A 13,187-nucleotide genomic window follows, 5' to 3' on the forward strand; every position below is an offset into this window, starting at 1 on the left:
TCTGTATGCTATGTGCATTCAAATATAACATCTTCAGTCTTGTATTCGTCACCCTTTTTGATTTTGTTCTCTCATTACATTGCAACTCATCCCACTGACTGCATTTTGCCCTATTATCTGCTTGTCATTCCTGACAGTCTCACTACACACTGCCTCTGCTTGTAAACCAACAGCCCTATCTATCCTCTGCCCTATCACTCCGGTCCCTATCTCCCTGCCAAATTAGTTTAAACTACCAACTTCAACAGCTCCAGCAAACCTGCCTGCAAGGATATTGGTCCCCCTTGGGTTCAGGTGTAGCCTATCCCTTTTGTACAGGTATTAGTCAGGGGATTGAGTTCAACAGCCACGAGGTACTGTTGCAGCTCTATAAAACTCTGGTTAAACCACCCTTAGAGTATACTGCAGTGCTCAGTTCTGGTTGCCTCACTGTAGGAAGGATGTGGAAGCTTTAAAGAGGGCACAGAGAAGATTTATCAGAACGCTGCCTGCATTGCAGAGCACGTCTTATGGGAACAGGTTGAGCGAGCTAAGGCTTTTCACTTTGGAGTATGAAAAGTGACTTGATAGAGGTGTACAAGACAATAAGAGGCACAAATCAAGAAGACAGCCAGAAACTCTTTCCCAGATCAGAAATGACTAGCATGACGGTTATAATTTTAAGATGATTAGAGGCAAGTATAGAGGGGGATGTCAGAGGTAAGTTTTTTTTTTTACGAAGCGTTTTGAGCATGAAGCACGCTGGGGTTGGTGGTGGAGGCAGATACATTATGTACGCATTGGACAGGCACATGGATGAAATAGAAAAGGACACTATGTGGGAGGGAAGGGTTAGATTGATCTTAGAGTAGGTTAAAATGTTGGTAAAATATCGTGGGCTGAAGGGCGTGTACTATGCTGTACTCTTCTAAAACACATCACATGGACAAAAGGTGCTTAAATGTGCATTATTTCACCCTCCATTTGTTCCAGTTATTGTCCTCCTGCACCTTCTGCTGCTTCGTACTTAATAATATTAACACTTTACTATTTATTAAAATCATAGAGCATGGAAACTGAACACAAAATTCCAACCAAGACCTCACCAAAGTCTTGTCCAACTGCAACATGACATCCCAACCTTTTTATTATTATTACCACATATGAGGAGTGTTTGATGGCTCTGTGCCTGTACTCACTGGAGTTTAGAAGAATGGGGGGATGGGCAGATTCTCATTGAAACCATTGAATATTGCAAGGCCTAGATAGAGTGGACATGGAGAGGATATTTCTTATAGTGGGAGCATCTAGAACCAGGGGACATTGCCTCAAAATAGAGGGACATCCCCTTATTAGGACAGAGATGAGGAGGAATTTATCTAGCCAGATAGCGATGAATCTGTAGAATTCATTGCCATAGACAGCTGTGGAGGCCAAGCCTTTGGGTATATCTAAAAAACAGGTTGATAGATTATTGATTAGTAAGGTTATAGAGAATGCTGGAGAATGGGGTTGAGAGGGATAATAAATCAGCCCTGATGGAATGACAGAGCAGAATTGATGTGCTGAATGGCCTAATTCTACTCCTATGTCCTATGGTCTTAATGGTTTCTTTTGTAATTTGCACATTAGTTATTCGTCAGTCTTTGCCTGTGTGTAGTTTTTCATCGATTCTATTGCATTTTTTTGTTGTACTGTGACTGCCTGCAAGAAAATGAATCACAAGGTAGTATTGGGTGACATATACATACTTTGATTATAAAATTCACTTTGAACTTTGTACTTATGCCATCCAACACTGCAATACATCTGGAACATGGAAGACTCATCGGACACTATACCTTCCCGACTCCGCCTTCATGGTCTATAGAAAACCCACCAACCTTTTCTACTTGTATCAGCAACGGGCTGCGCAGAGTAGAATATGTAATCCACAGTGAGGCCAAAGCCTGACGAGCAGGTCGTGACCTCAGGTCGTCCTGTGTCAGACTGAAAATGAGTGTAGACCGAGGTCAGGTTGAGGTTGTGTCGGATGGTGGTGGGAGACCTGAGTGGAATAGAGAGACAAAGGGTTGGTGAGACGGGTTGTTTCCATCATCTAGGATACACAATCACCATTACTGATAGAGTCACGCAGCATGGAAACAGGCCGCTTGACACGAGTCTGTGCCAAACACCTATTTTTACATCAATTACATCCTAGCCCAATTTATTCACCCCATATTCCAAAGATTAAAGATTAGCTTTATTTGTGACATGCACTTTGAAGCACATGGTGAAATTTGTTGTTTGAGTCAATGAACAACAAAGTCTGAGGATATGCTGGGAGGGGTAAACCACCAAGTATTGCCAAGTTTCTGGTGCCAACAGACCCTGCTCACATTACACTGACCCTAACCCACATGTCTTCGGAATGTGGGAGGAAACTGGAGCACCCCAAGCAAACACACATCGTCACAGGGAGAACCTACAAACTCCTTACACACAGCAGCAGGAATTGAACCCTGATCTTCCCGATCAGTGGCACTGTAAAAGGTTACACTAACTGCTGTACCACTGTATCACCCCTCTACACTACTGCAGAATGGGAAGCCATTCCCATTGACTTCCTGCAGATTCTACCAATAAGCAGCCAATTAACCAACCAACCAACCTATCTGTCTTCGGGATATGGGAGGAAACCAGGGCACCTGGAGAAAAGTCACGTGGGCACAGGGCACACACAAAATGCTGGAGGAACTCAGCAGGTCAGGCAGCATCTATAGAAGGAAATAAACAATCAATGTTTTGGGCCAAGACCCAATCAATGTTTTGGGTCGGGACAAGCTTATTTGTATATTTTCCTCTATAGATGCTGCCTGACCTGCAGAGTTCCTTCCAGCATTGTGTGTGTGTGTTGCTCAAGATTTCCAGCATCTGTTGAATCTCTTGCATCTCCGGACACAGGAAGAACATGCCAACTCCAGACAAACAGCGCCGGAGGACAGGATCAAAGCCGGGTCAGTGGAGGTCACCAACTGCACCGTTGAATTATTTTAGACAAAGAGCGAGATTCACCTGTTTATCTATAACCAGAAGAAGAGATGTTAAGGTTCCAGCTATACATTGCTACCACCGTAAATCGTTACCACGGACAAGAAATCCTGTCACAGTTGGGAGCTCAAATCCCATCACCTCAGTTGGTGTAGAACATCAGACTGTAGAAGAGTTCAGGTGCTTCAGCCTACAGTGTTGTGCTCACTTTTTAACTTTCTCCAAGATTAATTTAATGCTTCCCTCCCACATATCTCTCCATTTTTCTTTCATCCTTGTGCTTACCTAAGAGCCACTTAAGTGCCCCTAATGTATATGCCTCTACCACCGCCGCTGGCAACATGTTCTATGCACTCAGCACTCTGTGTAAAAAAAAAACTATCTGACATCTCCCTGATACTTTCCTACAAACACCTTAAAGTTATGGCCCCCTCATATTCGCCATTTCCATCCTGGAATCTATGCCTCCTATCATCTTGTGCACCTCCATTAAGTCACCTCTCATCTTCTTTCACTCCAAGGAGAAAAGCCCTTGTTTGCTCAACCTATGCTCGTAAGACACGCTCTCTAATCTGGGCGGCATCCTGGTAAATCTCCTCCGCACACCTTCCACATCAGTCCTGTAATGGTACCTTTTACAGAAGAGTTCATCCTCTGGATCAGACACACTGACATAGCGCTCCGACCCATCTCCAGGAGGCTCTGAGTGGAGACAGAAACCAAAGCAGTGTCAACAGAGAAGATGAAAGACCGTAAAAGAAATAGTGGCCTCTGCATTAACTCACCCTCACTCCCCCCACACATACTGTACACAGAGTAACGTGCACTGTTCTGGTCATCACGCTAAAGGAAGGATCTGATTAGGCTTGAAGGGGTGCAGAAAAGATTCACAAGGATGTTGCCTGGACCGGAGAGCCCGAGTTATAGGATGCTGGATAGGCTCTGATATTTTTTAACCTGGAACATAGGAGACTGAGGGGTGACCTTACAGAAGCTTATAAAATCATGAGGGATGTAGATATTCAGTATTTTTGCACCTCATCATCCACAGGGTAGGAGAGACTAAAATTAGAAGGCTTAAGTTTTAAGGTGAGAGGGGAAACACTTGATGGAGACTTGAGAGGCAAGTTTTGCCATACAGAAGGTGATAGGATATGGATTGAGCTGCTTGAGGAAGAGCAGCTGCCAGAACTGAGCCTGTACTTGCTGGAGTTTAGAAAAGGGGGGTGAGGGAAGGGATCATGGAATGGGAAATCGTGGAGTGAGTCGGAGACTTCATGCACCACAGTTTGAAAATGCAAGCAGGGCCTCTCGGGACTTGCCTGTGACGTGATGATGGAAGATTCAATAGGGGACGAACAGAAGACTCTGTGGCCTTGAAAGGGAAACCAGGATGGTGTATTGCCTCCCAGATGCTAGGGTCCAGGATGTCTCAGAGCGGCTGCAGAAGATTCTCAAGGGGGAGGGTGAGCAGCTAGAGGTCGTGGTGCACATTGCAATGGCAGAAGTAGAAAAGGGGAAGAGGTCCTGAGCAGTGAGTATGGGGAATTAGGGTGGGGGCTGAAGAGCAGGACCTCCAAGGTAGCAATCCACTGTGCTACTCTCAGGACCATGTGCTAGTCAGGGCAGGAATAAGATGATAGTATAGTTGAATGAGTGGCTGAGAAAGTAGTGCAGGGGCCAAGGTGTCAGAGTTCGGGATCATTGGTATCTCTTCTGGGGAAAGTATGCCCCGTACAAAAAGGACAGGTTACACCAGAGGGCAATCAATGTCCTTGTGGGCAGGATAAGAGCTGTTGGGGAGGGTTTAAACTAAGTTGGTGGGGGGATAGAACTGGAGAGATAGGGCTGAGGATGAGACAGTTTGTATGCAAGTTGATGCAGTGTGTAGTGAGACTGTGAGGGTAGGCAGGCAAACGCATTCAGTGGGATGAATTAAAGTGTAAAATGGGGGCAAAATCAAAAAGGGTGATGAATACAGAACTGAAGATGTTATATTTGAATGCCTGCAGTATATAGAATAAGGTAGATGATCTTGTACCCCAATTAGTACGATGGCTGTGGAGTTCAAGTCATTGAGTATATATAAATCGGAGGTTGATAGGTTCTTGATTAGTAAACATAGAAACACAGAAAACCTATAGCACAATACAGGCCCTTCGGCCCACAGAGTTGTGCCGAACATGCCCCTACCTTAGAAATTACTAGGCTTGCCTATAGCCCTCTATTTTTCTAACCTCCATGTACCTATCTAAAAGTCTCTTAAAAGGCCCTATCGTATCCGCCTTCGCCACCATTGCTGGCAGCCCATTTCGCGCATTCACCACTCTCCGAGTAAAAAACTTACCCGAGATCTCCTCTGTACCTACTCCCCAGCACCGTGAACCTGTGTCCTCTTGTGGCAACCATTTCAGCCCTGGGAAAAAGCCTCTGACTAGCCACACGATCAATGCCTCTCATCATCTTATACACCTCTATCAGGTCACCTCTCATCCTCCGTCGCTCCAAGGAGAAAAGGCCGAATCCACTCAACCTGTTTTCATAGGGCATGCTCTCCATGCAGGCAACATCCTTGTAAATCTCCTCTGTACCTTTTTGATGGCTTCCACATCCTTCTCAACCACAGAGTCAATCTGCACAGCTGCTTTGAGTGTCCTATGGACTCTGACCCCAGGATCCCTCTGATCCTCCACAATGCCATTAATACTATATTCTGCCATCTTATTTGACCTACTAAAATGAACCACTTCACACTTATCTGGGTTGAACTCCATCTGCCACTTCTTAGCCCACTTTTGTCCCGCTGTAACTTCTGCCAGCCCTCCACACTCTTCACAACACCTCCAACCTTTGTGTCGTCAGCAAACTTACTAACCCATCCCTCCACTTCTTCATCCAGGTCATTTAGAAAAATCACGAAGAGTAAGGGTCCCAGAACAGATCCCTGAGGCACTCCACTGGTGACCGACCTCCATGCAGAATATGACCCGTCTACAACCACTCTTTGCCTTCTGTGGGCAAGCCAGTTCTGGATCCACAAAGCAATGTCCCCTTGGATGCCATGCCTCCTTACTTTCTCAATAAGCCTTGCATGGGGTACCTTATCAAATGCCTTGCTGAAATCCATGTACACTACATCTACTGCTCTTCCTTCATCAATGTCTTTAGTCACATCCTCAAAACATTCAATCAGGCTAGTAAGGCACGACCTGCCCTTGACAAAGCCATGCAGACAACTCCCAATCATATTATACCTCTCCAAATGTTCATAAATCCTGCCTCTCAGGATCTTCTCCAACAACCTACCAACCACTGAGATAAGACTCACTGGTCTATAATTTCCTGGGCTATCTCTACTCCCTTTCTTGAATAAAAGAACAACATCCGCAACCCTCCAATCCTCCGGAACCTCTCCCGTCCCCATTGATGATGCAAAGATCATTGCCCGAGGCTCAGCAATCTCCTTCCTTGCCTCCCAAAGTAGCCTTGGGGTGCATCTCATCCGGTCCCGGTGACTTATCCAACTTGATGCTTTTCAAAAGCTCTAGCACATCCTCTTTCTTAATATCTACATGCTCAAGCTTTTCGGTCTGCTGCAAGTCATCACTACAATTACCACGATCCTTTTCCATAGTGAATACTGAAGTAAAGCATTCATTAAGTGCCTCTGCTATTTTCTATGGTTCCATACATACTTTCCCACTGTCACACTTGATAGGTCCTATTCTTTCACGTCTTATCCTCTTGCTCTTCACATATTTGTAGAATGTCTTGGGGTTTTCCTTAATCCCGCCCGCCAAGGCCTTCTCATGGCCCCTTCTGGCTCTCCTAATTTCCTTAAGCTCCTTCCTATTAGCCTCATAATTTTCTAGATCTCTAACATTACCTAGCTCTCTGAACCTTTTGTAAGCTTTTCTTTTCTTCTTCACTAGATTTATTACAGCCTTTGTACACCACGGTTCCTGTACCCTACCATAACTTCCCCGTCTCACTGGAACGTACCTATGCAGAACACCACACAAATATCCCCTGAATATTTGCCACATTTCTTCCATACTTTTCCCTGAGAACATCTGTTTCCAATTTAAGCTTCCAATTTCCTGCCTGACAGCCTCATAATACCCCTACTCCAATTAAACACTTTTCTAACTTGTCTGTTCCTATCTCTCTCCAATGCTATTGTAAAGGAAATAGAATTATGATCACTATCTCCAAAATGCTCTCCCACTGAGAGATCTGACACCTGACCAAGTTCATTTCCCAACACCAAATCAAGTACAGCCTCTCCTCTTGTAGGCTTATCTACATATTGTGTCTAGAAACCTTCCTGAACACATCTAACAAACTCCACCCCATCTAAACCCCTTGCTCTAGGGAGATGCCAATCAATATTTGGGAAATTAAAATCTCCCATCATGACAACTGTTATTATTACACCTTTCCAGGATCTGTTTCCCTATCTGCTCCTCAATATCCCTGTTACTATTGGGCGGCCTATAAAAAACACCCAGTAAAGTTATTGACCCCTTCTTGTTCCTAACCTCCACCCAGAAACTCCGTAGACAATCCCTCCATGGCGTCCAACTTTTCTGCAGCCTTGACACTATCTCCGATCAACCTCTTTTGCCTGCCTCCCTGTCCTTTCTGTAACATCTAAAACCTGGCACTCAAAGTAACCATTCCCGCCCCTGAGTCATCCAAGTCTCTGTAATGGCCACCACATCATAGCTCCAAGTACTGATCCACGCTCTAAGCTCATCTGCTTTGTTCACAACACTCCTTGCATTAAAGTAGACACATCTCAAACCTTCGGTCTGAGCGCGTCCCTTCTCTATCACCTGCCTATCCTCCCTCTCGCACCGCCTACAAGCTTTCTCTGTTTGTGAGCCAACCTCCTCTTCCCCAGTCTCTTCAGTTCGGTTCCCACTCCCCAGCAATTCTAGTTTAAACTCTCCCCAGTAGCCTTAGCAAACCTCCCCGCCAGGATACTGGTCCCCCTCGGATTCAAGTGCAACTTGTCCTTTTTGTACAGGTCACACCTGCCCCAAAAGAAGTCTCAATGATCCAGAAATCTGAATCCCTGCCCCCTGCTCCAATCCCTCAGCTACGCATCTATCCTCCACCTCACTCTATTCCTATACTCACTGACACGTGGCACAGGCAGTAATCCTGAGATTACTACCTTTGCGGTACTGTTTCTCAACTTCTTTCCTAACTCCCTGTAGTCTCCTTTCATGACCTCTTCCTACCTATGTCATTGGTACCAATACGTACCACGAGCTCTGGCTGTTCTCCCTCCCACTGCAGGATAGCTTGGACGCAATCTGAAACATCCCGGATCCTGGCACCTGGGAGGTAAACAACCGTCTGAGTTTCTTTCCTAGTAAGGGTTTCAAAAGGTATGGGGAGAAGGCAGGAGAACAGGGTCCATGATGGAATGGCAGAGCAGTCTCGATGGGCCAAGTGGCCTAATTCTGCTCCTATGTCTTAAGGATCTCACTGAAACCTACCAAATACTGAAAGGCCTAGATAGAGTGGATATGGAGAGGATGCTTCCTATCCTGGGGGAGACTAGGACAAGACAGTGCAGTGTTAGAATTCAATAATGTCCCTTTCGAACAGAGATGAGGAGGAATTTCTTTAGCCAGAGGATGGTGAACCTGTGGAATTTATTTCCACAGATGGAGGTGAAGGCCAAGTAATTGGGTATATTAAAAGCAAAAGCTGAGGTTGATAGTTTCTTGAATAGTAAGGGCGCCAAAAGGTCACAGGGAGAAGGCAGGAGAATGGGGGTGAGGAGGATAATAAATCAGCGTTGAACAAACGGCAGAAAATCTGATGGGCTGAATGGCCTAATTCTGCCCGTATGTCTTCTGGTCTATCTGCATGTCAGTCTGGCTATACCTGGTTTAGCATCCGTTACGCCTTCAATAAAATCGAGATGCTCTGGCCGCACAAGTGCTGGTGTGGAGTATCGAAACTGGAGGAGGAACTCACGGCCGTACCTCCGTATTCCTGAAGACATAAAACACAATCAGTCACTGCCAGGTCACTGCTGGAATAACAAGAGGATGCTGTGGAATCCTGTAACAAGACAGATACAAAAAGTTAATCCCAATGGATATTACCAACGAATTACAAAGCAGCAAAAGACTGGGTTAGTTTTCCCTGAGTTGGAGGCAGCTGGGAATGAACCTGTAGAGCTAGACAAAGTTAGCTAGTGTAGTGAGGCCCAAAGATTGAAGTCCAAAGGCTTGTGTCCAAGGACACAGGTCTGCAAGTCTGACCAGGGAATGGAAGTTGGAGGCCCGACATCTGCGAATCTAGGGACAAGGACTGTTGGTCAGAAGCCCAGAGGCCTGGGGTTGGAAGCCTGTCTATATGAGTGGGGGTGTTCAAGATTCTTGGGGGGTGGGTAAGCAGCACCCCAACTTGCGGCACGAGGTCTGACTGACCGTTGGTAGAGCAGGCACTTACAAAAAAAAAAGGATGAGGCACTGGAACACAGGAACAACTATAGCTCTGCAAGTGGTGAGACTCGTCAGCACAAAGCCACTGGAACTCGGCAATCTCACCCAACCTTACCAACCAAACAGACGTTACTGGGGATTCATAAATTAGCAACCAGGGTGCCCAACAGTTCCTCTTGACTCATGGCACGGAACAAGTTCATGCAATTTACCAGTTGGTAAGTCAAGTACACCCTCTCAACCTTCTCTACAGATCAGTGGAAAACAGGTTATTCAATGATGCAGTGCTGCCAGAACCAAATGGTGCAATAGAGCTAATCAGTGAACCTGCCTACCCTGAGGATTCCTACTGAGGAGTTCAAAGTGACCTTGGCTTTATTTTGCAGTCAAGAACCATTTTTTGGGGATTATGAGAGCTTCGTAATCCCCAATCACGATAACTGGAATAGTATAAATGCAGCTTGCTGAACACCCGCTCCATCCCAACTAACATTCAGATTCCAACCTGAATCCTTGCCAACATAATTTTTTTGCTGTTGTGATCGTTTTCATCTTCACCTTTGTGTGCCACTACCACCGTTCCTTCTGTGTAAATTCGCTGCCATCGTCAACATCCGATAGACATTCCCAGTTAGTGTTCATTTTTAATTTAAATTTAGCCCTGTTAATGACGATAAATACATACGGTGTAATCTCGGAGTCTGAAGGTGCTGAAGTCTTGAATTCTAATCCCGCTAAGAAAGAGAAACGATAAAAGGTGGATCTACAGAAATGTTACATACCAGAAGTACGGTTTTATTCCATTGCCGTCAGATCAGCAATGCCTTTATTTGTGATACTGTACTGTCTAATGAAGCCATGAAACCACCAAGATTGCAGGAACACTTCCATGGAAAGCCTACTTATGGTATTTCTCAGTTCCAGAAGATGAAAGGAGCATTTGAAAAGTGTTACACACTCAAGTCATTTGCCAAGAAAACTAAAAATGGTCTTGAAAGTGGTCTCATTGCTTCTTATAACATTTCCAAAATGATAGCAGTAGATAATCTCATACAATTGGTGAAAGATTAATAATGTATCAAAAGTGCTCACCACTGTTCTCAAAATGGATAGCAGTATTTTAAAATCAATTCCTCTGAGTAATAACTGTAGTTTGTCATATTGATGAAATAAGTGAAGATACCGAGTATCAACTATGCAGAGCTACAACAAACAGAACGTGGGATACAACTGTATGAGTCAACTGTGAGAGACAACAAGGCATTGCTAATGGCACATGTATGGTTTATCAAAAATGGAAAAGTTTATGAAGAGATTCTCTTTTGTAAAAAGTTAAAAACAAACATCAACAGAGAATCCATCTACGACGAGCTCAAAATGTATATCGAGGATAAAAGAATTCCAATTAGGAGCATGATTTCTTGTGCAACAGGTCACCATGCTGGTTTAGTGGCATGTATGAAAAAAGAAACTCCAAGTCTGTTTGCAATCCACTGTATAATTCATCGTCAATATCTTGCGGCCAAAAATCTCAGCCAGCAACTTTTTTCAAGCATGACTCTTGCAATATCTGCTATCAACAAAATTAAAGGTCATCCATGAAATAGCAGAATATTTCACCAGTTATGTCAAGATAATGATGAAAAGTTTGTACAATTGCTGCTTCACACTGAAGTGTGTTAGCTGTCAAAAGGCAATTAACCCATTTCTTTGCAAGGTGAAAGAGCAAGAGGAGAGCTTGCAAGAAGAAATTATCAAAATTCATAATGATGAAGAAGCAAAAATGTTTTTCAGAAATGTTGGAGTTTGTGGTATTAGTAAAAACTGAAGCTACAGGGGTATGATATATCAATTTAATCCAAGATATAAATATCGGACTAAAATTAAATTTCTCAAGAACACTAAATAAATACGGCCATTCAACTCTGTCAGATTACTTTACCTATTGAAAAATGGGAAAAAATTCTTCAATTAGTTATCCATCCTACATAGACTACTCAAAAGTAAGGATTCATAAAATATTCCCAGAGGTGTCCCCAGTGTGTGAGAAATGCCAGTCCTCGGAGGCAAATTTGTTACATAGTTATGCTTTATGTCCCAGGATACAAGAGTATTGGAAGCAAATATTTGAGATCCTATCGAAGGTACTAAAGGTTCAGATAATACCAGACCCCATTTTAATAATTTTTGGAAGTTCTGCGAGGTCAAACAAATTCCAGGCTACCCAGCAACAACTCCTGACCTATAGCATACTTAATGGAAAGGAACTCATACTGATGTTCTGGAAAAAGGAGGAAACTCCATCACTCAGACAATGGCTGGCGGCATTAATGGATACTCTGCATCTAGAGAGGATAAGATACATTATCAAGGACAGACTCAAGGAATTTGAAAAAATCTGGCAACCATTACGTTGTATTTAGAAGAGACAGACAGCTGAACTAAGTGTGGGGGGTCGGTAGGACCTAAACAGCACATAGGGGAGGGGCGAGGGGAGGGGAGGGCTGGGAAAGGGAAGGGAGATGGGGTGGTAGGGTTTCCTTTGCTTTTTGCTTGTTTACTGTACATACATTCATTTGACTTCCATTATGTTGTTATAAGAAAGAAAAGAAAAAAGAAGCATTGTACTTTAGGACATTGTCAGTTGTGGTTAAGTTGATGTTGCTTCACAGTAAAAACATCTGAAAACCTTAAAAAAAAATTGATACCTGTACCCAGCTGGAAGCACGAGAAGGGTTTATTCATCATATATGCTGTGAAAGCAATAGATCCTTTTTCACAGTTAGTAAGTTTGCAGATGATATTGCTGGACGATCTTGATCAGTTATTTTGAAGGGTCAGCTCTGCTCCTGTGTCTTATGGTCTTATGTTTTGATTAGATACGGCATCAAAGGTTATAGGGAGAAGGCCAGGGAATGGGGTTGCGGAGAGGAAAGAAGGATCAACCATGACTGAATGGTGGAGCAGACTTGACGGGCCAAATGGCCTAATTCTGCTCCTATGTCTTATTGTCTTATATGTGCTAAACATGCGTTGATACAGTTTAAAGGAGTGCATAGGGCCCATAAGTCTAAGGATAAATTAGCCCATTATTACTCTCATATAAATCCTGTATGCAATAGATGTCACTCTGAGATAGCTTCTTTAACTCATATGTTTTGGTCATGTCCTTTTTTGAAAAAATACGGGAAAGATATTTTTGATATTATCTCAACTGTTCTGAGTATTGATTTACAACTTCACCCTATTACCGCAATTTTTGGGTTACCAATGATAGAACTAAATCATTTAACCTCTTCAGCTCGTCGGATAATTGCATTTCTTACATTAATGGTGAGAAGATCCATTTTGCTGAATTGGAAAGAGATCAATCTTCCCACCACATTTCATTGGTTCTCTCAAACTATGTTGTGTTTAAACTTCGAAAAAATTAGAAGTTATGATCCCTCTATCAAATTCGAAAAGACGTGGAGGCCATTTATTCAACACTTCCACATGATGTAATTTGACCTTTCCCAAACCTATTTCTTTTTAATATATGTCAAGAGGAGTGGAGTCAACGACACTAATGGTTCTTTTTTTTGACATTACACAACAGCCCATGTCTTTTTCTCTCTTAGTTTAGTTGGTTAGCATTGTTTAGATTAGTTTTTCTTTTGAGGTATTTTTTTCCTTCTTTTCCTTTTTCATGTTTTTTTTTGTCTA

General features: G+C 43.5%; 1 protein-coding gene across 2 annotated transcripts in view; it reads right to left on the bottom strand.

Moving 5' to 3' along the window:
- LOC140205218 (protein angel homolog 1-like) overlaps positions 1 to 13,187 on the bottom strand; it is a 47,965-nt gene that overhangs the window by 9,620 nt on the left and 25,158 nt on the right. For both annotated transcript variants that reach the window (XM_072272619.1, XM_072272628.1), the window contains exons 7-9: positions 8,917 to 9,027; positions 3,645 to 3,714; positions 1,863 to 2,026 (exon numbers count right to left, since the gene is read on the bottom strand). In XM_072272619.1, coding sequence (XP_072128720.1) covers positions 1,863 to 2,026; positions 3,645 to 3,714; positions 8,917 to 9,027 — 345 coding nt within the window. The remainder of the gene's footprint in view (positions 1 to 1,862; positions 2,027 to 3,644; positions 3,715 to 8,916; positions 9,028 to 13,187) is intronic.

This window comes from Mobula birostris, chromosome 1 (genome assembly GCF_030028105.1).
Source record: "Mobula birostris isolate sMobBir1 chromosome 1, sMobBir1.hap1, whole genome shotgun sequence".
Taxonomy (NCBI): domain Eukaryota; kingdom Metazoa; phylum Chordata; class Chondrichthyes; order Myliobatiformes; family Myliobatidae; genus Mobula; species Mobula birostris.